The sequence below is a fragment of the Solanum lycopersicum genome, chromosome 3 (genome assembly GCF_036512215.1).
Source record: "Solanum lycopersicum chromosome 3, SLM_r2.1".
Classification (NCBI taxonomy): Eukaryota; Viridiplantae; Streptophyta; class Magnoliopsida; order Solanales; family Solanaceae; genus Solanum; species Solanum lycopersicum.
Window position 1 is genome coordinate 32,387,059 of NC_090802.1, and position 27,200 is coordinate 32,414,258.

A 27,200-nucleotide genomic window follows, 5' to 3' on the forward strand; every position below is an offset into this window, starting at 1 on the left:
TTTATACCAAAATGAGTTTGCATTCAAATGGGGAAAGAATATTTAAGTCTTGTTACAAACCAAAAGTGAAGAATCTAAGAGACCCAAGCCCAAATTCTTAGAGATGAAACCCTTTGAATCTTCAAGTTCTTCAAAACCCTCTTCAAATATAGAATTCAAAAATAAAAGCAAAGTTTGAAAATAACTGTTCAATACTATGAAAAACTATATTAAGCTAAAAATAATAATAGGTATTTATAGTTTACAAAAGTTGTGTTGCGAAGGACCATTCGGTGCAGTTAGTTGGGATCGCCGATCAACTTAGTGATCCGCCCTTTGATAGCTTCATCGTCATCTTGTGCTAGCCTACAACATCTTCGTGTTTGGATCATTGGGCAACAAAGTACTGCTTTGCGGAACTACTCGGCGACATATCGGTTGCTTCTTTTGCTCCACTGATTTGCTCCTTTCCTTCAGGTTTCAGCTCACTGGAACAAAAGGCAAGGATGGGACCTTTTGGCGACACACCGAATGGGTTCGACGATCCTCAGGTCTTCACTTCTTCATTTTGTCAACTGCCTTCATTCCTTTTAGCTCGATTGTGTCCATGTTTTGTCTCCAAGTTTATATACCTAAAACTTAAGGTATTTTATCAGTTTTTGAGACAAACTATGCACTTAAAAGACACTAAACCTATCAAAATAGAGTCCTAAATGAGTTTAAATTGGGGACTCATCATGATCACTATTATCTACCTTCTTATGTGTTTACTTTACCCACAGCATTCTATATAAATTGGCGGTGCCGAAATGGGACTTTTTTGCGTTCAGGTGGAAGTTGATCTTAGTTAGTTCTTAAGTATATTTAATTGCTTATACATAGTCGGTCTAACGTACTGATTACTTTGGTTTGTACTCACCTTTTACTTCTATTGTCCCTTTGATGTAGATCCTAGTCAGGGTGAGCCTCGTACTGGTTGATTGGATTCCAGCGGGGTTTCTTCTTTCGAAGTTGTGGTGAGGCCCTGTTTCCGGATCATTGTTAGTCTCCCTCTTTTTTTTGAAGTCTTTAACGTACTTTTCAAAGGCTTGAGATGTATTTCATATTTGATATGTATTTAGATGTTCTTTGTACTTATGCTACTAGGTTTAGGGACATCCTTTGTTACTTTTTATCATTTATAGTCTTACTTCCCTTTAGAAGTCTAGTATGCGTATTTCTTTAGGCTACACTCCTTTCTTTGGGGTTCTAGGGGTGTGTGTCTTCATGGACTCAACTTTTAGATCGTGACGATTCACACCTCAGCGACATGTGTATACAGATAATATTGCAAAAGGTGAGACTGACAAGTCCATTTGCACAGATTTTGTTGTTGAGATAAGCCTTAGCATTTTCATGGAGGTTGTCATTCCTACACTATCTATTTTATAACATATTTATTCCTTTTTAAAATTTACTAATCTGACAGCTAAACTCATGTAAATCTAATCAATACTCCACAATATTATTATAAAATTTAGACGAGAAAATTAATATTTGAGTGATCATTGAACTAATAGAATGATCATGGATTCTCATTGGAGTATTCCTCTCAAGTTATTCATTGTTATTTAATTCCTTTAGAGTACACATAATTGCATTGTGCTTATATAACTGGGTTAGGGAATAGATAATTGGTTCCCCCGACAGGTGATATTAGTGGTGTCAATCACATCTAGGGGTATCATGGTTTGTCAAAAAATCCACCCCTTCTTTACATGTAATTCAATCATATGATTGAAGTACAACCATACGTGACAAAAGAACACAAAAGATATAATCAATTTTATATGCATCTCAATCAAAAGGGAAAGACATAAATTCCCCTTGAACTTGTTCAGAAAAGTCATTTATCCACTTAAAGTATGATGATGAACTATTACACAATGAATCTTGTTTAAAGTAAAATTATCATCCTCTTTCAAAGACAATGTCAGTTTGTGTGAAAATGTGTTATACACACGTTTTAAAACGTAAATAACTTTAATATTTTTTAAACCATTTTTGTTAATATTTTCTTAAACTTTTGCAGAAAGTAGAAACCTTGGCTTTCTTCCTCCTCTCACCTTACATTTCTTTCTTTTTAAGATTCACTTCTTCTTTCTTCTTCATTATTCAAAAATTAAAGGGAAAACAAGAAATTTGAAGAGAGAACATGAAACGATAAGAAAATTATGAAGTATAGCAATGTTGGCATCGACGATAGGCGGTGGGCAACACCATTGTTGCCGGTGGGACAAATAAAATCTTTCAGATTTGTAGAAGTTATTTTGAAATCTTGATAAGTATGAATGAAAAATCATCATTTCATTAGTATTCTATGTGTAAAATCAAATATGCTATTGATCGCTTGAGACAAAAATAACATTATGATGGTTATAGTTAGTGCCCTGACAAGAACAAAGAAGACAAAGGTAGAAAATTATTCTTCGACAGATTTTTGAAAAAATGTAGGCAATGTAGTCAGGAATTTTATGCATAAATGTCATAGGATTTTCAATAGAAGTCATTGTCTTTCTCATATATTTTTCCCAGCCCAATGAATCCTTCGATAAGTTCAAATAAAAATCATGAATTTAAGTTAAAATTATTAACTTTTCGATGAAAATCAACATCCTACCTACTATTTTTTACTGTTTTTAAGAGTTCCTTCTTAAGATGGAGTGATGGAAATTTGAAGAAACCATTAATGACAGATTTTGTGAAGAACTTCAAAGAATAATAATTTAAAAATGTAAAAGCTTTAAAGAAATTGAATCACCAATAAAAAGAACAAAAATGACATAATTGGCATATTAGAAATTATAGTACTTAATTATATAATGACCAATAAAATATCATCACGTGTTTAATTGTCATTTAACATAAGTTTTCTTCTTCTTACTTATGAAAGGTGAGGACACTTTCTAGTCATGTCAGCTTCTAAAGGGTATTAATATCACTTTGAATAAGATTAAATGTGTAATAGATCATCACAATAATTTAAGCATATAACTGACTTTTCGAAACAAGTTCAGAAGGAAATTCATGTCTTTCCTCCAATAAAAATGACCGAACTTTTATATTTGCAAGTATACAAACATATCATGTAAAAACATCTTCAGCCAAGACCATACGTTCAAACACAAATGTCTGAAGTTATCAAACTTTACCAGACATTTTTCCCGAAAAAGGTAAACTAGCAAAAAGTTATGAAGCCAGTATCAGCTAAACGGCAACACTAAAAGTGGATATTTGTGCACTTCTCCCAAGAAATTTGTCTCGCACTGACAATGAATGGGCCAAATAGTTGAGGTAAAACAGTAAAATCACATCTTTCAACTAATAAAGATAAAAAAGAAAAATAGTCAAGATGGTGATCATGTATAGTCAATTTGTACGGTCAAGTCCTGTATTCCTAATTCATGGTATAGGTCATGCACATATTGCAAAACAGGCCAATCGTCAACTCCCTCCTTTACCTGTTCAACAATTTAACCATAATAGAGTGAGCTTTGGGAAGGCATAAAGTAGACAAGCAAGCACATCTTTCAAATTAGCATAAAACAAGTAATTTGTTCAGTATAATGGGAGTGTATGCAGGTTGGGATGTGGCACACAATAAAGTTAAGTGATCACCTGCAATGCAATTGATCCAATAACATGACCAGGCACAAGTTCCCAGAAACGAGCTTGAGATACTTCTGAAACGTCTTCACGAGATGAAACCTGAGCACATGAGAAACTAAAATATCAATGAGAAATGATGCATAATGTGAAGAAGATAATGGTGTATCATTGTGTCCTCAGCCACGACCCTAAAGCCATTACACCATTGTTTTCTTTTTGAAAAAAAATAATGTTAACAATTCATTAAAGTATCAGCACAAGAAAAACAAAAGCCTGTCAAGAAGAGTTATAAAAATCACCCTAATCAACAAAACCTTGCAGGAATTCTATGATTTGGAGTATGGATTCACTATCATTTACAGGATATCCAATCATATATATATATATATATATATATATATAAAAGAGAACCCTTGGCCCGCCTACGTGGCGCCACCACAAACAAGGATTCCCCTTTAAATTTATCTATTACCAAAAGTAGTCTTCTCCTTTCACGAAAAGTTGTGACTTTTATGAAAAGTTGCGACCTTCAGGAAGAGTTGGGACTTTTATGAAAAGTTGCGACTTTTATGAAAAATTGTGACTTCTATGTAAGGTCGCGACCTTTCCCAAGAGTTGTTAACTTTTCCAACGAGTTGTGACTTGCACTTTGTGTAGTATAAATTGAGGGATTTTCTGTCACTATTTTTTGTAGGTTTTTTTCATTGTAAGGTAGTCGAATTTAAATATATTACTTATGCTTCTTACGAAGTTTGTTTCATTCCTTAAATTTTTCTTCCTACTACTTCATGGAGATTAGTCTTTACTACAAGTCATAGTTATTCATGTAACCGTGACAATTTCTTTTTACCATTTTTGTGACCTTTTTTAAACTCTGTTAAAAATTTCAGCAAGGATAATTGAAAATCGATCATCTCTTTCTTCCTTTCCTACAGATTTCTTCATATAAACAAAAAAAAGGGTTCTAATCGCAATGTCACATTTCTACTCTAGCACCTCTCAATCCACAACTCATAAAGTTGCTGAAATGGTTCAATTCATTATATTTGGTTCTTTAATAACAACTTTTATTTCTACCACTATTATTTGTAGGTTTTTTTGGCTATAGGTGAGTCGAATTTAAATACATTAATTAAGCTTCTTATGAAGTATGTTTCATTCCAAAAAATTTTATTCCTCCTATTTAATGAAGCTTAATTTTTTACTGTAAGTCATAGAAATTCATGTATCTATTGCAATTTCTTTTTTTTTAATTTGGTGACTGTTTTTTGAACTCTGTTAAAAATACCAATGAGAATGATTGAAAATTTATCTTCTATTTTGTCTCTTTCTATAGTTTTATTCGTATACTTTTTTGAAAAATTTGTAGTGGATTGTGTTATATTTGATAGCACAAAACAATAAATATATGATAACTATTACGCAACCAAAGTTGAAGTTTGTTAAAAGAACCAAACAAATTGTTCTCTTCTTTGCCACATTTAGTAAATTATTTTGATTTCTCATTCTTAGGTGTAAACATTTTATATGCCATTGCACCCTTCCTAGAATATTAGTATAGAGATAATTAGTTCACTTCTTTTATTGCAAGTTAACTAATTTGTCGTATTCCTTTGTCTCTTCTTTTTAGGCATAATAAGAGATCAAGTTTTCTTGAAACTAACAAATGTCTAAAATACACTATAACAAAAATATTTTTTATCGGCAATGAATATGCACAGTAACGAAGAGTACTAGAGTCTTTACCTACATAATTAATTGTTATTAGATTCAATGTTGTTATGGACTTTTTCTAAGGGACATTTGTAATTGTCGCTAAAGATCATTTTTGTCGTAGTGACAACTCTTTCTTTTGATAAAGTTTTTTTTTTTGTTTTTTTTAATAAAGAAGTAATAACTCTTTCTTTTGGCTTCTTTCAATTAAATTTTTGAACGGTAAACTTGGATACATACAGACAGATATACTAATTGTTCACTTGTCATCTGAACCCCTGAACTCATCAAAACACAATATTTTAAACACTATTTTTGACTTGGCATCCTATGTGGCAGTTAAATACCAAAGAGCATGTAACACACACCTAGTGGGAGCGTGAGGTCCTTGGAAAAGGGTCTAACAGTCACAATATGGGATTTATGAAGCCATTATCTTCCTATTTGCATCTAACACCATTGTTGCACAAAATTTAAGGTTTTCTTGACCTCTTTTTCGATCTTTTTCCCCCAAATTTCTTCTCTACTGTTTCGTGTTATTATACAACTCTCTTTCTTATGAAACACGCCATGGAAGGCATAACACTACTACCAAAATATCTTCCACTAACATTAGGCACAAAAATGCAAAATCCCCCAAAAAAATTCAACAAAATCAATGAAATCGATTAAAACCCAAAACCAAACAAAGACACAAATAGAGATCAAATCCAAACTAAACAACAAATAAATTTGAAAATAAATTGAAAAAACTACCTAGATATATTGAAAATCAAACAAAAAAAACTCAAATAATTTTTGACATTGACCCCGTGTTTCCATTCTAAACCAAACCCAAACTTATTGCCTTCTTTTCATCGTCCTCACCTTCTCCGACCAAAGTGTCTTCGTTCTCACCATCTCTGACAAGCTTCAACCAACAACTATAAATGAGAACCAACCAAAACAACAACAAAAACCCAAAACCAACTCCGCCAGTTGTGAAAATTAGAAGCAATTAGACCACCCAATAGACACCCACTTTTTCTTAGCGCCACCGATCACCACCAAAATCTCAATCCAACATAACCCAAAATTAACTCTAAATCACCAACGAAATTGTGAATAATCAAAAATCGTGTCAATATTTTTTACTTCGATCAAAAGAGTAGAGATTGGAAAAAGGAAAAAGGTAAGTGAATAGAAAATTCCTTTTGTCACTTTCACCCAACCTAGCTACATATTCTCCTTGCGGCACTAGAAGTAGCATGTCACCGTGTGTTAGGCCTGATATTATGTATTCTATGTAGCTTGATATTTCCCAGTTGGTTATGAAGATAAGAAAAAGTGAGATTGTAGGGATAGAGACAGCGATGACAAAGAGAAACAAAAATTGGAAAGAGAAAGTGTAGATATATTAATCAAATATAATAAAAGAAAAAATGACATAGAGTGACCATATATACACGTGTCATTTTATAATCATACATGTCATTTTTTAATTATTTTTAAAATTATGTGTCAGGCGTTTGTGATACACACAGTTGAGTAGTCAAAGACGTGTTAAAAATACTGTGTTTTACTGAGTTCAGGGGTTCAAATAACAAAAGAGCAAGTATATAGCAGTTTAAGATTTTGGATTTCTTTAAGATAAAATGATCTTGACAATGTAGTGTATATATCGAAAATCCAAATATTACCGAATGATCAATGCAAGCTTATGAACATAGTTCAATCTCGTGCGGAGCACGGGAAATTTTCCTAGTACTCTATTAAAAGAAAAAGACAAACTAATATACACTTCAATTTTATTCTCTATGTGGAGTTCTTTGTATTCTCAAAACACCAGTGTATAGGCTCTTTTCCACCTTAGTTGGTAGAGGAAATAGGGAGATCACTTAAGTTGGAAGAGAATCCAACACTTTGTTTAGTAAGACCACTCTGCCTCCAAGCGAAATGTATTGTCTTTCATTTAGTCAGTCTCTCAACACGTCATTCAGTCACCCCATCACATATCTCCAAAGCTAGGCCAAGATACTTAGTTGGCAGACTGCCAATTTCACACGCCAAAGTACCTGCCAACCTATACAATTGAGGCATCACAGTGACAAAAAAGAGTTGACTTTTCCTCTGATGGACAAGAAGACGTGACACTGCTTCAAAAACAGTGAGATCAGTCTGATGTCTCAGTTACTCAACTTCAGCGTCACAAAAGATAAGACAGTCATGCATATAGCAAATGAGAAACATCCATCCCACATCCAGCTCTGTTGGATGTCATAAAACTCCTAATCTGTCCATTTGCCTTAGGCCTCTTCATCTTGTCATGGAGTCTTTGAGTTTGAGCCCCACGAGCATCGTTAATTATTTTTTGTAATAATACGCACAAAGGCTTAGGTTAGTCGAGCTGGTTGGTCTTAAGGCTTATTTTGCTACTTCCATTGTTAGGATTAAAAAAAAGCGAGGGCATATCCAAGCCTTAGTCCCCTCCTTGAAAGAAAGAATCCTTCAGGTGAGTAATTTATCAACACTGAAAACCTTACGAAAATGATGCAGAACATTACCCATTTCAGCCACTTACTCTCAATCCGCATCACACCATTGTTAAAGCCAGTAATCCAGCTAACTCCATCTCACACCAAAACTCATAATGTTTGTCTTTTTTTTATTTTACAAGAGAGCTAACACATCGAATAAGATTTATTCGCAAGACAATACTGCCTGACAATGTCAAAAGTTCCCTTGCATTCCAAGGCATAATAGCCACCACACCAAAAACTTACAAGCCATACTCCCGTCTCAAACATTGTTAGCTAATAACATTGGGGGTGTCAAAAATGAACCAAAGCATATATAACCTGCCCAACCCGCCCAGAATAAGGGTTGGGCTCAAGATAATTTTAATTGGATTCAATCTCAACTCATTCAGGCCTAACCTTTAAGAGAATCCTCAAGCAAATTTGGAGGATCAAAGTGCCACACAAAGTGGCGTGCTTTAAATGGCTACTAGCCAATGAAGCAGTTTTGACATTGAATAATGTAGCCAAGAGAGGGATCTCTCTTTGCAACAGATGTTCCTTATGTGGTAAGGCTAATGAGACAGTGAGACATCTCTTCTTACATTGCAACTTTATTGAGCAATCTCAGAGGCATATCTTGGTGTATGCCTAGCAAGATTGATGAGACTCTATTCAGTTGGGAGATGGATGGAGTTGGGGCTACAAACAGAGAAAGATGGAGGATGATCCCTGCTAGTATTTGGTGGAATATATGGAGGGAGAGAAACAAGAGATGTTTTGAGAATAGGAAAAACCTACAGGAAGTAAAGCTTAAGTGTAATTTGTTGTTCTGCTTTTGGTGTGCAAATGTCTACTCCAATGAAACTGAGTCAATCATAGATGTTTTAGGATCCATTTAGATTTGGTTAAGTTTTTGGATAGATTATACTTCCTTTCTGCATTTGTGAATGTGGTTTTTCAGTACTACCTAAGTACTAATTGAAATACAAACGTCACCACTTTCAAAAAAAATTCTCAATTGAGCCCAATTCAATCTCCAATTTCCACCCATTTTAAAACTTTTTACTAAGATATGTTCCTATAATAAAGGTATGAAGTATTATCTATTTAACATCTTTTAAGATTTATCTATCCATTTGTTACTTTTCTTAGAAAAAGATCTTGAGCTAAAATTCGAATTGTGATTATAAAAGTTAAATATCACTATGTTAAAATTGAGATTAATCGGATCAAATTGGGCGTGGGAAGACCCAACCCGTTTTTTTAGCCCATTTGAACCCAACCCATTTGAGCCCAAAGTAAACTTGGGCGGGTCAAAGACCCAACCCGATTTTATTTCAATCCATTTTAATATCTTCAATTTCAACCCAACCCGCCCATTTGACACCCCTAAATATCACAAAGAAGTACACATCGCGGGTGGGGGGGAAGAATGGGGGGCTACACAGCATGTTGCCCATCTTCACCAGTGTTGCCAAAGCCTCAATTGCACCACAATTGAGCCCTTTAGAGCATAGCATGCACACTTACAAGCCAGCTTTATCTTGAAAAGAGCAATGTTAACCAATAAATAAGGTAACTAGTTAATTTTTAAATCCTTTTGTCCACATTTTATTTGGGCTTGTGGTAGCTCCTTTTAGTACATATATATTTTCTTTATTTGCATCTTACTCCGTTGAAACCTGCACTTGATTTGTGTTTTTCACTTGAACTCCAACATACTTTAGTGTTTTCCCTTTTCTGCTTTGAGAACACTGAACTTCACAACCAACACTATAACCAGTCACCTCAAACATGAGATGATTACCTGCCTGATTCTATACAATCAACAACCCCAACCATAACATGAGGAGCTTACAGGGTTTGGCAAAATTTTCATATTCAATTGAAATGGTTTGTGCATCAAACACAAAATTAATAATTTTCAAAAATAATATTTTAAGAAAAAATCGATAATGATACCACATAAATTACCTGCCTCCAGCATTTGCTCCAGGCTGAAGATGGGATCCTTGGTGGAGCCATTTGGAGCAAGATGCCACCAGTAGTTCTAAAAAGTGGCATGACGAGGAAAAAGACAGTGGCAGAAACCAGTCCCAAACATAAGACTTCGGCATTCTTTACTCTGAAAGAAAAAAAAAACAAGAAGCCAGCCAGTAAACAAGTTTGCTTCTTTATTGAGGCCACGCCATGAATTTTCATAAAGCAAAGAATTTTTTTACCCAAGTGTTAACAACCAGGAAGCCAGGATGAGGCCTGCACTGATAAATAAAAAGGAAGAACTGTGTAAGATCTAAGAATCCGGGAGAAACAGTTAAATAGTGAGAAGCAAAACAGGTGATAAGATAGCATCTGAATCAAGGACCCAGTTCATCTAACGAGCTAAACGAAGGTAATCACTTACCTGCGAATGGAATCAGCTAGCACATGCAAGCAGACAGAGTGATAATTCATATCTTCAGCTTTCCGATAGACTGCTGACAAAATAGCATATCAGGAATCTTCAACAAACCCCAACAAAAGTAAAGACAGTTTAAGTAGCTCAACTAGCAAAGGCTTCTTAAATCATAATATATAAAATTGAATCAAGCAATATCAGCAGACACATTGTGGAACATGAAAGGGTTCAATCCCAGTTTGTATTGAACCATTGCAGAGCTACCCACTACCTGTGTCAGTGAGAGGTAGCAGGTATCCCCGTATATTACTCAAATTGCATGCAAATACGTAACAGCACCGTTGTAAAAAAAAAAACATGGGCAGATTGAAACGAGTGAATCTTGAAATTTCTCCCAATATGCTTGCTCAACGGATTATCACATTATTGTTAATCATACACTACTACTATATTTTTGGAATTTTATAATTATGACATTTCAGATAATAATGAAGTGTAAAACTGTTAAAAAAAAAACTCAACCATAAGTTAAAATCAAATTAAAAAAATAGATGTTAGACGCCCATTTTCTTCCTCCTACAACCTAAAATAGGTAATGAAGTCTTCAACAATGATTTCTTCTATCTCTCCTGAATATTGCGTCAAGGACTAACCTAAATCTAGTAATGGGCCATTAACTACATCAGGCAGTAAGGACTGAGGAATTTTCCACTATTCACCTTTTTTTTTATATATTTTTATCAGTAAAAGATTTTTAATCCTTTATCCTAAGCTTGCCTGGTGAAGCTTCTGGATATTTGTACAAGGAAAAGGGGGAACCCCCATCCTAATCACAAAATAGGTTACCAGGAAGCTTAAGCTATCGGTGACAGAAGTATCACTCTGTTTATGCGGACCGTGTGAATCAAATATTGTATTGATGATTCACACGGTTTTCTACTATATGTAGTTCAATTTCATTGTTTTTACTTAATTCGTAAGTTAAAAGAGAAGAAAAAAAGTCTTCTTTTTTCATTGTCCAAGAATGTTTTTAATGTATTGAACAATAATTTGTTGAATTGAGAAAAGGAGTATTTGGTTTCCTGTAGTCATTCATTCTGGTGTTGGTTTTCTTTTATGGCAAGTACAGTTTTATATGATTTAGACATCTCGAGTCAAAAAGGATTTGAAACTTGACTTTCAAGTTGTACTCCATTTAACCATGCCTTGCCTTTCCTCATAGAATACCATCATCTGCACGGACTCTTCACTTTTGATGCCACACTCGTGTTGGATTCTCCAAAAATACACTACATTTGGAGAATCCGCCATGCACGCGTTGACATTTTGAAGAGTCCGAGCAACATAGAGCATCATTAAAAGTGCTCCCTGGGTCTTTATTAATAGAGATTTCATTAGGTACTTCAAGAAGAGCCCTAGATAACAAATGTAATCCCAAAAGGTGGGTCCCTACCTTGTGAAGTTAGAGAGATTGTTTACGATAGACGCACTGCTCAAGTGAAGCATAATAAAATCAAGTAGGTAAAGGAAGATACAGTAGTGAAGCCATCATGCTGAACATAATGGAGCAGAGAACAATAGCAACAACACATAATACAAATAATCGAAGCAGAGGAAACAACAATTAATAATAAAATCGAGGGACAAGATAGTATAAGAGTAATAATAACATATATTTCTAAGAGAAACTAGAAAAAATTCAATTACCTACAAATCTTCTGTCCTAATCCTTGACATCCATATACTCTTAGCTATGGTCATGACCTGACAAGCAGCAATTCCTTTCTATTTACATCTCCCCAATATTTCTTAGCAAGGGTCATGATCTTGACAAGCAGTGTGTCAGATCGTCTAATTACATCTTCCCAATATACCTCTACCTCTCATCATAGCCTTCATAGCCAACCTCTCGCACCTCCTCACTAAGACATTAGTGCATTTCCTTCACACGCCTCTCCTCTTCACACGCCTAAACCATCTTAGTCTCACCTCCCAATCTTGTCCACCACAGGGGACCACTCCTACTTTGTCCCAAAAATCTTTGTTCCTAATCCAATCTCTCCAAGTATACCCACACATCCATCTCAATATACTCATTTCTACTTCTTCCATCTTCTTGACGTGTGAGTTCTTTATAGGTCAACATTCACCCCATACAACATAGTGGGTCTAATAACCAACTTTATAAAACTTACCTTTAAGATAAGGTAACACACTCTTATCACAAAAGGCATGGATGTGACCCTCCATTTCAACCACTTTGCTCCAATACAGTATGTAACATCATCGTTGATCTCCCTATTTTCTTGGATTATAGACCCAAAATACTTGAACTTCCTCTCTAGGAGATTACTTGTGTATGAATCCTCACTTCCACATCTTCTAGTGAGCTATGCCACTGAACATGTACTCTATTTTGTACCTGCTCAACCTGAACCCTTTAGAATCCATGGTCTGTCAAAAAACCTCCAGCCGATTGTTAGCTCTGCTGTGAGTTCCATTAATCAATACTATGTCATCTGCAAATGGCATACACTATGGCACCTTCCCCTGGATATGGCGCATTAATTCATCCATCACCAAAGCAAATAGAAACGGGCTAAGAATTGATCCTGGTGCAACCACATCAGGAGTGGGAAGTGCTTTGGGTGTCCGCACTGTCCACACTCCAGTCTTGGCTCCATCATGCATGTCCTAAATCGTCCAAATGTAAATTTTAGGTATACCAGCCTCCAAAGATCTCAATAGAACCCCTCGGGGACTGTCATATGCTTTTCGAGGTTAATAAATACCATATGCAAGTCTCTCTTCCTCTCCCTATACTGTTGAGAGTATTTTAGAATTTTGGCATCCTTGATCTTATCTTTCCAATCAACTTATATACTTTTTGCTATATAGATAAGATCTTAAATTGAGACAAGTGCTACCTTTATCCTTTAGGCATCTTTGAAGCTTGGTCAAAGGATCTTGTATTGTGGCCAGAGTGAAGCAAACAAATGTTCATACCTTATCTGCTCCTTGCAATGAGTAACAACCATGCTCGACTTCCAAAAGTAAATGAAAACTTGTGTTACATGAGCTCTTGTTTGATAGGAGTATTTGTGTCCAATAGGTGTATTAAATGGGCATGGAAAGACACTAAAAGTTGAAGGTACCATACAGAACTTATCCCAGACACATTGTAGCATGGAGGGTAGGAAATGGTTAAAGGAGCAGCATGACTAGTGTCAAAACTCAAAACTAGGTCATGTCACTAACTGAACCTACTAAGCAAATAAAGATGACATTCATAATCCAATCACAACAGCCAAAGCACAGCAGCAACAGGATGGCCACTTCAATAAATAGAATGATGGTGTTAACACGTCGACTTTGCTCTCCCTCTCTCTCACACACACACACATTAAGGAGGAGAGACCAAAAGAATTGATTTTGACTGTAATGAAGATGCTTACCAAGATTAATACGTGCATAATTCCGGAAGAACCAAACACCGATGAGATTCACCAGCAAGTTAGTGACAGCTGAGACGATCAAGTAATGCCTACATGCAGACTTCATTCAGGCACGGTACAATAAAATTAACAGTGATAATGTATAGAAACCTTCAAAAAGCAGCAAAAAGTCTGCCATAAAATGCAGAGTGATACAAGAACTTAATTTGCTGAGCTATCATTTGGCTCTTTGAACTTATAAACCAAAGATCAACATTGAGATTATGCATGTCATTCATATTCACTAAGAAAGAGACTTAGTTCAAGAGTGACTGTAGATTTTTTCATATCCAGAAAATATCTTATTTTTTAAGGCTCATTCAAAAAAAAAACCCGAGTACAGAAATATAAGCTAACAAACAAGAAGGGTGACCATCTCAATATAGCTTGCTTTTTCTAAGTTTTGAAGGATTCAGACAGACGCAAGCCCTATGAATCAAGTAAAAAGCCTATCCCTTAAAGAGTATAGAACAGTAATTGATCAAACTTAAACCACCATCCTCAATCAAACAACAATAGAACCTAATTATTTGACAAGTGTGATGATTTTGCATCAAAGGACACCTACTTATTTTCATTAAATAAGCTGATAATATTGGCACAAAGGTCATGATCTCACAAAAGATGGTAATCAACTAAATCTCAGGCAACTCTAATTTTTTTTTGATGAGGACAACTACTAAAAAATTTTCCTAACACTTTTGGGACACTTACTTGTGCTCGGATTCATCTTGTATAAAGGCATGAAGTGCTTCCACAGCCAAGGAGAATGACATGAACAATAGAAACAGCTGCCTACATACGCAATACATGAAGAGCATGCCATGTTAACCCAGATAAATGCAATTGAGTGAAAGCACCCACAAGCACACAATCAGCACCAAACCAAACAATCTAAAGAAGCAGTGCACATTTCGGAGATGACAAATGAAAATGGTCATTATGTCTCTCTCCTTATGGGTGGGTAGGTGTGACAATATAAGAAATATCATAATGGTTTATTGTCTACTTGAATAAGGTTTTAGAAGTACGCAAATAGATTAGACTATGAAATTTTTTCCTAAAACAAATATACAAACACATGCATATATGTAATGTGTGTGTGTGTGTCTAAACACGGTCACCATCTTTCATGTGGCACAATTTGATTGTTTTTAAGATACTACAGAAAAATAAGATCAGAGCTATACTTTGGAACATCAAATCTCTATAAAATCTAACAAGTCTAGCACATCTAGGAAATTAAAAACACAGTTTCCATTCTTCCAATAGTATAAATTAACACTTCCCAGCATAGATTGACTTCCAGCACCCAAATACACCTCTAAACTTCTCAGACATCACACATTGAAAAACAAAAACATAAACAAGGTCCAAATCTGAAAGGTATATGACAATGCAGAAAAAGATGATCAACAGCTTCAAAGGAGTTTTCACATAGATAGAATCTGCTACAAATACTAAAGCATCTCCTTATCAATTTATCCTGAGCCAAGCATGCTTCATAAGCCACCACCCAACCAAAGTAGGTCACTTTAGCTGGTGCAAAAGCCTTCCTAATTAGCTTCCAAGGCCAATTAGTTCCCAACTCAGAAACAATTTTTATGAGTTCTCTGTAGTAAGAATTCAAAATGACCACTCCATTCTTATTAACATTATAACATAATTCATCTTCCTCTTCTGATTAATCTAAACTGAATGCATTTATTAAAAAAATAAGCCCACTTCTTGCATTTCTCAATCAAAGAAAAAATTTTCTAAGCAGGAGGCTCCAACCAGTTCGATTGAATACATCAGAAATTAGAACATGTGATAGTTACCATACTATAGAGACAAGGATCTTGCTCCTAAGAAAGTCCTAAGCCATCCCAATTCTCTTCTAACACCCTAATGTTTTGCCACATTCTAATCCCAATATTGCTATTTGTAGAACTCCCCCAAAGACTAGTTGGTCGTCTCCATACATTTACCATAAGGAGTTTCCACATACGAGAGCCCAGAACCCCTCTTCCATATTTAATCTCCATCAGTCTTGCGTGGAGCTATCTTCCTATCATTGAATCAACATAGTCATTTGCATAACAGATTTTGGTTGTAGACATTTATATTTACTTACTCCTAAACCTACTTCCTCCTTATGCCTTATCATTGTACTACTCCAATCTGACCAAATAAAACCTCTTCTTATCTGCATTTCCTTCCACAAGAACTGCCTTTTAATATTATCAATTTTCTTCTCTACACTGAAAGAAATGCATATTATTTTTTATTTTTTTTGATGAAGTAATTAGTTCTATTGCAGACATCAAGTAGATGCATAATAGTTAAAAAAGCTTAGTAGCAAAAGGTCAGCTCTCCTTTACATTGTTAATTGAGAATCAGAGAGCATGACATGGTTCAGAAATGAATCAGGGCAATCTAGAGGGGATAAATAAACCCAACTGTACAAAAACATGAGGCAGTTAGCTTTTAAAGATGTAGGTAGTTGATATTCCATCAAAGCATCTTCTATTCCTTTCGTTCCAGATACTCCAAAAAATGGCTGCAGGTATCATCTTCCAGATTCTCTTGACGGTGCTATCAACTTTCCAGCAACCCCAGCTTATCATAAAATCCCTGATATTCTGAGGCATGACCCATTTGATGCGAAAAAGAGCTAAAAACATACTCCACAAGTTTGCTGCTATTTGACATTGAATAGGTGGTTGTGTGTTTCTGCTTCCTTCATGCACATATAACATCTGGTAGCCATCTGAAACTTCCCTCTACTCAAGTTGTCTTGGGTCAAGGAAGCTCCATGGAGTGCAGTCCAACTGAAGCAACTAATCTTAGGAGGCAATTTGATCTTCCATATAAGTTTCCAAGGTCAGTGGTCTGATTGCATTTCGTGGGCCTAGAAGCTTGAAAGTTGCTTTAACTGAGAACTTCCCACCCCTTTTTTCTCCCTAGTTGAGGTGTTTCACTGTTAATTGCAACACTGTGAAGTGCTGCTAATAGGCTGACCAACTCTTCCATTTCCCTGTTCCTTCTGAGGATGATGTTCAAAGAATTCCCTTCTCTGTATTGCTGAATAGTAGAGTTAAGCTCCCTTGCTATCTGGAACATGTTAGGATAAGCAACCATTAAGGAGGAGTTGCCTATCCATTTGTCTCTCCAAAAATTGATATGTTGTCCATTCCCTGCAATTAAGTGTTTGTGTTGAGAGAACTCCCATAATTTGCTTATACTACTCCAAACACCAACTCCATATGGCGCTGTTGAAACATTAGAACACCAGTGGTTTAGTGCTCCATGTTTAGCAATAATCACATCCTTCCAAAGGCTATGCTCCTCCTGAGTGTATCTCCACAACCACTTCATAAGTAGGCATTTGTTGTGAGTGCTAAGTCTCTAATGCCCAAACCGCCTAACGTTTTTGGTAACAAGACTATTGGCCACTTGACCAAATGGAATTTATGGCTTTTGTTATTCCCTTCCATAGAAAATTCCTTCTGGTTTTGTCCAGTTGCTTCAAAGCCTTACTAGATATGGGATGTAGTGACATACTATATGTTGGGATACTATCAAGTACACTGTTTATCAATGTAAGTCTGCCACCCATAGAGGGGTAGCAAGCCTTTTTTCAAACTTTTCAATCATTCCACTCCAGATGCCTTCCGCCTTGTATTTAGCCCCCAATGGAAGGCCTACGTAAGTGGTTAGGAAAATTCCAATTCTACAACCCAATATGTCTCCTCAAAGTCCGCACCTCATTAACAGGATAGATCACACTCTTGAGCATGTTCATATGGAGACCTGAAACAACTACAAATATGAGTAGCGTAATGTTTAGGTATAGGATCTGCTCTCTGTCAGCCCCACAAAAGTTCAATGTATCATCAGCCTAAAGCAAATGTGAGATGTTAACTACTCTATCCCTTCCTATATCAAAATCTTTGAGCCAGCAGTTGTTTGGCTTTGTTCAACATCCTACTCAACCCTTCCACAACTAGGATGAACAAAAAAGGTGAAAGAGGATCACCTTGCCTTAGGCCTCTCTGTGCAGAGAAAAAGCCTACTGGGCTTCTGTTGATTAGAATTGAATACTTCACTGTGGAAATGTTGAACTTAATCCATTTAATCCACCTATCACCAAACCCTATCTGCCTGAGAATAGATATGAGATAAGACCAATTCAAATGGTCAAAGGCTTTCTCAACATCTAATTTGCAAAGTAGTCCAGCATTCCCCTGTTTCAATTGCCAATCAAGCACCTCATTTGCTATGAGTGAGTCATCAATGATTTGCCTCCCTTTGATGAAGGCATTTTGTTGGTTTGAGACTAGTTTCCCCATGATTGTCTTCAATCTATTTGCGAGGACTTTTGCAATGATCTTGTATATGCTTCCAATTAGACTGATAGGTCTATAATCCCTTAGTTCGCTTGCCCCCCCCCCCCCCCCCCACTTTTTTTAGGAATAAGTGATATGAATGAAGCATTTCAAGACTTAATATCCAGCAATGTTGATGGTAGTGTTGCATAGCTGCTAATATATCTGTCTTGATAAACTCCCAAGAGCTCTGGAAGAAAGCCATAGTAAAACCATCAGGCACGGGGGCTTTATCAAAGGCACTTGATTTAATGGTTGCTAGTACTTCCTCCTCTCCGAAAGCTGCTTCTAAGTTACTGCTTTCCTCCACTGTGATGGAGGCAATTCCTTCTAATATGATTGTAGGCCTTCACTCTTCTTGTTCAGTGTACACTCCTTCAAAGAACTCTAGTGTCTCCTTTTTAATTGTCTCCTTATCTTCAATGACCACATAGTCTACCAGAAGTTTGTCTATGCAATTCGATCTTCTATTAGAATTAGCAATCTTCTGAAAGTATTTGGTGTTCCTATCCCCTTCCTTGAGCCAGAGGCACCTGGATTTTTGCCTCCATGAGGTCTCCTCTATCTTGGCTAACTGTTGTATCTCAGCTAGCAGGCTTGTCATTTGACTAGCCTCTACAGTGCTCAATTGTTTGCCTTCAGTGTTTTGTTCCAAGATCATACATATCAGGGGGCATGATTTCTTTATATATATATTAGTTTTGTTATGTTCTTTTTTATTTAGTTATTTTACTTATCGGTGCAAGGTTTATTTTGATACTTTTCAACAATACTGCTTCACTTCTTGTTGTTTTTCTGTGCTTCTTGCTCTCAAGAAAAATGGGTGTAACTCAATAGTTACAAACAATATGCATGCCATCTCCATGATTTTATCTATATCTATATCTATCTATCTAGAATATCCCCAACTTAAAACACCTAATGTTGTATATTTTTTTATATTATATTATATTTATTTATTTATATTTTATTACATTATATAAAAATTAGGCACTTTAGCACATTAAAGGGTTGTGACTTTTCAAAAGAGTTGCTACTTTTACGAAGAGTTGTGACCTATCCAAGGATATGTGACTTTTCTGATACGGCATAATAAGCACATGTTCACACTACCCTTTGTTGGCTATAAATAGAGGGGTTCCTCACATTTTTGAACTACAATTTTTTTCTAAATTTTCTGTTCTTAAAAAACCCAATTTAATACATCTTTTCTATTTCAAATTCACATTATATTTATTTATGTATTTATATTATATTATATATAAAACATACACCTTTTTACATTGAAGGGTTGTGACTTTTCCAAAGGGTTAGTGATTTTTAAAAGAGTTGTGACTTTTCTAATAAGGCATAATAAGCACATGTTCATTCCATCTTTTGTTGGCTATAAATAGAAGGATTCCCTCACATTTTTAAACTACAAATTTTCTATTTTTTCTAATCTTCTTCTTAAAACACCCAATTTAGTACATATACTATATTTCATTTTGTACTTATTTATTTATATCAATATAATATTATATTAAAAACAGACACCTTTTTACATTGAAGGGTTGTGAATTTTTTTATTATATTTCTAATGAATTGTGACATTTCCGAAAGATTATGACTTTTTTGAAGAGTTATGACTCATCTGATAAGGTGCAATAAGCACGTGTTCATACTACCTTTGTTGGCTATAAATGAAAGGGTTTCCTCACATTTTAAAACAACAAATTTTCTAATTTTCTGTTCTTCTCTTCTTAAAAATTCAAGTGTGATTTGCAGTTGTTGAGTGAGTTTGAAGTTCAATGGAAGTTGAACATCCCTAATTTGAATGTTAAATTACTATACCCACAACTAAAAAAACTCAATTTAGTAAATCTGTTATATTTTATATTTATATCACATCATAAGTAGGAATTCCAACAATAACTAAGCAATGAATTATGGAAGGTATATTTAAAAGGTGCAGAAATTTTACGAGTGACTTTATTTATTTTTACACATCACAATTAATTTTGGAAAAAGAAAAAAGTTTTCTTTTAAAAAAAAAAAGATAAATGTAATTGGAGGTCATACAGAGGTGTCATGTCACCTTATCTAAATCTAAGTTTTATATTATAAAAAATAGATATAGATATTTTGGGATATTGATTTCACCACTTTCAGCGTGCACACACTTAGTAATCATTGCTTACATTCATTATTCATGGAAACGTATACTTGATTATTTCATTTATAATCTTTTACTTAATGTTGGTTAATAATATTGACATTATTTTTAAAAATAGAGTACTACGTGGTTTGACATTCACTAGCAATGCATGTGCATCAAAACTAGTTACCTTAAAAGCACAAAGGTCCTTAGAGATGTTGATTGAACTTTTTGCCCTTCATTAAAAGTCTATACAATAGACATACTTGTCATTTACTATTTTCCTCAAATTATTATCTATATCTATAAAATTTAATTCAAACTCTTGACCTAATAAATTTTAGTAACTAATGCTTTCGTTATTTGACAGATCATAAAATTAAGGATTTCAATCAATTTAGAAATTTGTAGAAATGCTTTCCTTGCTTGAATTAAATATCACGACTTAAATACCTATGTCGTCTTCTTCTTCACTCATGTTATTTCATTGCTTCTTTTCTATTCTTTTTTATTTTTTTATTTGAATCAACAAGTTTAATAGATAAGCTCTCACAATTTGATGCTTTTCTCCTAACTAAAATACCTCACATACTACTTAATTTTTTTCAACTAGAAATAAATTTTATTTGATATTTACTTTATGTAAAATAAATTATTATCATTTTTCTTTAATTCTAATATGTTTGCTTTCAATTTTACATATACATATACTTTCGGAAGCTGACCACTTCATTTATGTATTAATTAAAGCATTGTAGATGACAAAAATGCATGCAAAATTAATTAAATGAAAAGAGTACATTAGTAAAGGCAACTTGTAGACAATAATAAAACTGTAATAATGATAATGTAATCAAAATGACAGAAGAGAACATAAACCAACACTATTATTTGTAAGAAGCTGCCAGTGAGATACAAATACTAAAAGAATTCATCACAATTGCATCTTCAGAAGTTATGTAATAATATTTATTCCATCATTTAGACGAATATAACATCAATTTTAATGTTAGTTATTATTTTCAAGAATTTTTATACATTCATTGCTTGACGTGGATAGTATGTGACTTTGTTGCTCGGAGTCTTTCAAATAGTCGACGGGTGCCTGTCAAATCTTCAAAAAGTACTGTATTTTTAAAGGATTTGATAGGGGTGCAGCATCACTTTTGGAGAGTCCGAGCAACTTAGGTATGTGATACACATGTTCTACACGCGTACACAGAACTAGTAATATAAAATCTCTCTCAATAATAGCTCCTTTATGTCCTTCAATGTAGAGAGCTAAGCAATACGAGAGCTACAATTTATGTGATTCTAAAAATATCTACTGCAGCTATCATATAAAGGTGCCGAAAGACACTTTTCATGGAAGAAGTGGAAGTACAATGTATAAGGAAAAAAAGTTGAGATTGTTCCATGTACTTACAGCATTGGTGAATGCAGACAAAACCTCTAACCTTCTATACCTGAGAACAATAGCAACAACAACATAATTAAACTTAGTAAAACTAAATGTTCAACTGAACATACTAGTTATGAGGGGTTGGAAAATTAGACTAATTGTGAACAATTTTCTTAATTGTGGAAGTTGGACAAACTACAGAAATATACTTAATTGGCTTAACCTATAAATTTTGATTGTGTTTCAAATTTTTCCAGAAGCTATTGAATTCACAAACTGATAAAAACAAGAGGTACTTTTTGCCCTTCCTATTTTACTTTTTCTTTTGTATGATTCTTTAATGACTAAACCTAAATTGCTTTTCCCTTGATAACCACCGAAACTCCTTTAACAAATTTTTCGTTAAAATACTTCCCCATCACATAAGAAATGTATGTATCTGCCCATTTGACAAATGCACTGACAAGTCACAAACTTCAATCACGAACAAGAAAAAAGAGTAATAAACAGGTAAGGAGAAAATGTTTAACCAAAAAAAACAAAGAATTTCCTAGGAGATTAGAGTTTAAACCTCACCCATAAGTGTAAACACGATCAGGCTTTTCTCTAGAAGCATCCATTGCAAATAAGGAAAATGTCAAAAGGCCACAACCAAAGGTCAAATGAAATGCGTCTGATACCAACCCTGATATTAATCAAGAGTCAAATTAAATTTCATAAGAGAAAACAAACAAGAAGTGAATAAGCAGAAAAAAAAAGAAATACAGATTGATAGAATTAGGATAATCAGGTGTCATTCGATGTTCTTAGGATAAGTGGGAAAAAGTAATTTAATTTGGTGAAGCAATTTGATATGCAACAATTTGATTTCACATTGCATGTCCAAACGGGCCCTTAGAATAACTCAATTTAGCACTCACTTGAAGACTCATAAAATCAGAAGTAGCTTTAGACAATAATCCAAACATCTTTTGCCAGAACAATCAATTCCATGAGCTTATCCTACTATGAGATAGCAACATATGAGCGGTTAATAGTGGAACAAGAGGTTGATTGTGTTCTATGTCAACTTTAGTAATATGAAACTTTCCGGATGGTTGACAAATAACAACAATGTTAGCATGATATCCAATTCTATTTTCTATCTGTGCATCGTCTCCACGAAAACATTCTTCGAAACATAACTTCTTTTTTACGTCACATAAATCAATTTTCTTTTCATATTTATGTACTCTTTAGAAGTACTGAGTACTAAAACCATTTCCTCTTGCATAATCATTATAAAAGTTAACTCTATCCTCATCATTGCCTAATTCAAGTCCAAGATTAGGCTCAAAATCAATATGCTCTTTTCAAAGAAAAAGAATCAATATGCTCTTAGACTTATTTTGTAGAACTTTTCTTTGGGTGCAGTATCATACATGCTTATCAAAGTTATATATTAAACATCAAAGAAACACAGATTGATACTTTGTACTGTATAGTACCAAAAGAATAAGAACTGTTTTGGGTGCAGTATCATACATGCTTCTCAAGGCTATCCATTAATCATCAAAAAAAGCATCAAAGAAACACAGATTAATACTTTGTACTGTATAGTACCAAAATAAAAATATAAAAAAAAATACATATTGAACAATCAAACTAAGTTCAAAAACAAAAAATAATTATTACTCACTTAATGAATACACACATTCACCCTATGTCCAAAAACAAGCTTAGAAATAAATCATGACTTCATATCACATGTCCAAACGCAAGCTAAGAAATATTAAAAGAATTATCATTGCACTGAACAACAAAAAGCTATGAAGAAAGAAGGAGAAGCAGTGTAGGTTCTCTACTTTTTGGTCAACTATTCGAATACAGGTTTGTCCATCATTAATAAGATTATTTACCTTGTCTAAGAAAAAAATGAAACAGAGAGAAGCAGATAATATATTTCCACAATTTAATTCGGATAAGGAGCATACAAGGACATAATGACAAAGAAAATGTGCGATGCCACATGCCAAAATCATGGAAAAAGAAGATGGGTTATGTCATACAAAAAGAAGATGAAAAGTCCCCTTGACTGAACATAAAGCACAAGAAAGCTCAAGAACAAAATTTGAACTCAACTAACCAAATTGGTTCAACAAGCTTATTATAGCACTACTGATAATGCAAATCATTTCAATCAGGTATATCTCATTTGATTTTTCAATTCAATTGTACAATAACATATAAACAATTATTTAGTTATTTAACAAATTATTTGCTTAATTTACTTTTTTGATTGTTTTATTTCGCTTGTTTGTTTATTCATTTGTTGCAAGGTTTCAGCATGTCAAAGAAACATTATTGACCATTCTGATTAAAGTGCCCCCCCCCCCAAATCATAGAGGTATCTTCTCTTTTGATGGCTTATTTAGCCTTACCCAAATGTTGACGGTAATACTAAGGCATTCATTTGATAGGTACTCTGCCATCAGTATACTTGGGCATGCCTTTGGGGGCAAAGTCTGGAGCCATATACATTTGGAACCCAATAGTGGAGAAATGTGAAAAGAAACTAGTCAGATGGAGATCACAATACCTCTCCTTGGGAGGTAGATTAACACTGATAAACTCTGTTCTGGATGCTCTACCTACATTATGCTATCTATCTTCCATATTCCCCAGTCAGTTGTTCAGAGGTTGGACAAAATTAGAAGAAACTTCTTGTGGTAAGGAAATAAGGAAAGAAAAGGTTTTCACTTAGTCAAGTGGAAGAACATCATCATAAGTAAGATGCAAGGTGGATTAGGTATCAAGAATCTCAAAAACCATAGCAAAGCTCTTAAGGTGAAATGGTTATGGAGGTATCATCAGGAGGACCAAGCACTATGGTATAGGGTGATCAACCACAAGTATGAGGAGCTAAATAAATGGGTAACCAAAGAGGTAAATACCCACTATGGGATTAGTCTTTGAAAATCCATCCGAATATTTTGGCCCTTTCTCAGTAACCAGTCAACTGTCAAGGTACAAAATGGCAGAAAAAACAGTTTCTGGTTGGATAAATGGTTGGGTGGTATGAGCCTCAAAGATCGTTACCCTGACATCTTTACACTGGCTCAACACCAACAGAAAATTGTCGCTGAAATGTGGACACAAGGCTGGGATCTGATTTTCAGAAGAAATTTGAATGACTGGGAAATTCCCAGAATACTTGAATTGCTTAAGGTTCTGGAGAGTTTTCAAGGTACACAAACAGGCGAGGATTATTTATGGTGGCAGGGGCACAACAAAGGTAGTTACAAGGTGAAAGAAGGATACAAACAGATAATTACTAGTTGCATCAAGACTTCAAATGGCCTTGGAAGCAAATTTGGAGGATCAAAGTGTCACACAAAGTGGCATGCTTTACATGACTACTAGCCAAGGAGGCAATCTTGACATTGGATAATGTGACCAAGAGAGGAATCTCTCTATGTAATAGATGTTCCTTGTGTGGGAAGGCTAATGAGACAGTGAGACATCTCTTCTTACATTGCAACTTTGCTGGGCAACTGTGGCAGATTCCTTAATCTCAAAGGCATATCTTGGCGTATACCTAGCAAGATTGATGAAACTCTATTCGGTTGGGAGATGGCTGGAGTTGGGGCTACAAAAAGAGAAAGATGGCAGATGACCCCTGCTAGTATTTGGTGGACTATATGGAGGGAGAGAAACGAGAGATGTTTTGAGAATAAGAACAACAACCTGCAGGAAGTTAAGCTTAAGTGTATTTTATTGTTCTGCTTTTGGTGTACAAATGTCCACTCCAATGAAACTGAGTCAATCATAAATGTTTTAATATCCATTTAAATTTGGTTCAGTTGGATAGATTATACTTACTTTCTGCTTTTGTAAATGTGGTTTTTCAATACTACCTAAGTACTCTATGAAATACAAATGTTACAGTTTCAAAAAAAATTAAGGCATTCATTCATAAAGAAAATTGTTGACAAGACAATTAGTCATTGACTATTATTTGCTACATTTACAGGAACCTATTGGTTTATGTGCTTTTCAACATTTACAAAAAATCTTATTCTCTTACTCATGCCCAGGTTAATATTAAGTGAAATTTCATTACTAATTTTTACAAGGAGCTTCATTTTATCATTATTGTAGACAGTATCAGTTCAAGGGGTCAAGAACTGCTTTTTCTTCAAGATAATAATGTGTTTTGATCTATTCCAAAAGTTAACTTGTCGAACTTTTTTGTCTTTATGCTTGATATTTTGGTATATGATCTTACGAATATTATGGTATATACTTTACTCCTGTCACCAGCCATAACTATTTCTTTAAGTAGGACAAAACAAACATGCACATAGTCCGCTGATTCTCTATTTTATTAATTCAGACTATTACTTAAATTCTCCATAACTCAACTTCAATATAAATACTATTTACATTTCAAACACTGCTCTCGTCATTGCTAGATATATATATATACTGCTTAGTTGTTATTGCTCAAAGATATATATTGTTGCATCACGTAAACACTATCCTGTTGCTGTGGCATGCTACGTTAATGGGCTTAAAGCACATCTCAGTTATCTAAGGCTGTTGATGATCACTGGAGCAAAAAGCAAAGTCCCTGGTAAAGGAACTTCTTTTCTACCCTATTACTATCTCTTTCCTTTGATCAAATTAAGTTTTGGAGTAAGACAAAAAAACACATTGTTCAACATATACAAAAAAAAAAAAAAAAAAACAGATTTCAACACATTCAGAGAATCAGCTAGGATACTAAACAAGAAACTAAAGGTTCCATACCTACTCGGCCAGATAAAAGGCCAATACACAACTCGGCGGTAGAATAAGCTACATTTAGTGAAATCAACATAAACAATCTCCTCATCTGCTTATTCCCAGACATAACACCTCGGAAAACCGATGACAGAGACGAGGAATCCCTAAATTTAATATCGGAACCATGGGATGCATAGATATTAGGAGGAATATTAATGCTGGAAACAGTTCGAGAGAGCAAAGGTTTTTTAGAGTCATTGGAGATTATTGATATAGGCGTATGTGACTCGGCCGATTGGTGAAAGGAACTTTGCCGTGAAAATGCAAATCTACGATCGCTGCCGTCGAAATCAAAATCGCCACTCCACGGATTAGGAGAGTCGGGTTCCAATTTCCGGTGATGGAACGACTGCGTATTCATGTCCTTCCTCTTCTATTGCAAAAAAAGGCAATCCATTTTCATTATTCCAAAAGATAATATAGGGTTTTATTATGATGGCACAGATGATGAAGATGGTCAATACACATTTTAAAAGAAATATATATATATCAAGAATATTTATGACAAAATTAGTCAAATGACATTTAATTTAACTACACATTTTAATTTCAAGAATATATATTTCTATCATGATCAAACTACAGAAATCACATATTTTTAAGGTAAAATTACTATTTATTTCTTAAAAGTTTATAATTACAAAAATTTGTCAAACGGATATAATAATATAAGCGTTGATACATTAAAAATAGGATCTGATACATTAATAGCGAAAAATCAAAACGCTAATACA

The 27,200-nt window shown here is 34.5% G+C and overlaps 1 protein-coding gene across 7 annotated transcripts; it reads right to left on the reverse strand.

Moving 5' to 3' along the window:
* Positions 1–26,922, reverse strand: LOC101268361 (metal tolerance protein C2). Of its 7 annotated transcripts, none has more exons than XR_002027326.3 (10): positions 26,431–26,922; positions 22,216–22,324; positions 21,664–21,703; positions 14,445–14,521; positions 13,692–13,780; positions 10,243–10,315; positions 10,061–10,099; positions 9,813–9,963; positions 3,637–3,742; positions 1–611 (listed from the first exon to the last, which is right to left on the reverse strand). XR_002027326.3 is itself a non-coding variant. In XM_019212878.3 (10 exons), the coding sequence occupies exons 1-10, from the start codon at positions 26,825–26,827 to the stop codon at positions 570–572; spliced, it is 1,107 nt and encodes a 368-aa protein (XP_019068423.1). In that variant the 5' UTR covers positions 26,828–26,922; the 3' UTR covers positions 1–569. The 7 variants fall into 7 exon arrangements, 4 of the variants coding, with proteins under 4 accessions (XP_019068423.1, XP_069151039.1, XP_010317909.1 ...); XM_019212878.3 differs by having other exon boundaries at positions 3,637–3,726; XM_069294938.1 differs by having other exon boundaries at positions 3,637–3,726; positions 10,243–10,312; positions 26,431–26,921.
* Between the last annotated feature and the right edge of the window lie 278 nt (positions 26,923–27,200).

What these genes read in the sequence shown, in the direction of transcription:
- LOC101268361 (XM_010319606.4), bottom strand. Translation starts at nt 26,827, where the DNA reads ATGAATACGCAGTCGTTCCATCACCGGAAATTGGAACCCGACTCTCCT. An exon ending in CTAGCTGATTCCATTCGCAG is followed by an intron (nt 10,100 to 10,242) that starts GTAAGTGATTAC and finishes TTTATTTATCAG; the next exon opens with TGCAGGCCTCATCCTGGCTT. An exon ending in GGAGCAAATGCTGGAGGCAG is followed by an intron (nt 3,727 to 9,812) that starts GTAATTTATGTG and finishes TCATGTGCTCAG; the next exon opens with GTTTCATCTCGTGAAGACGT.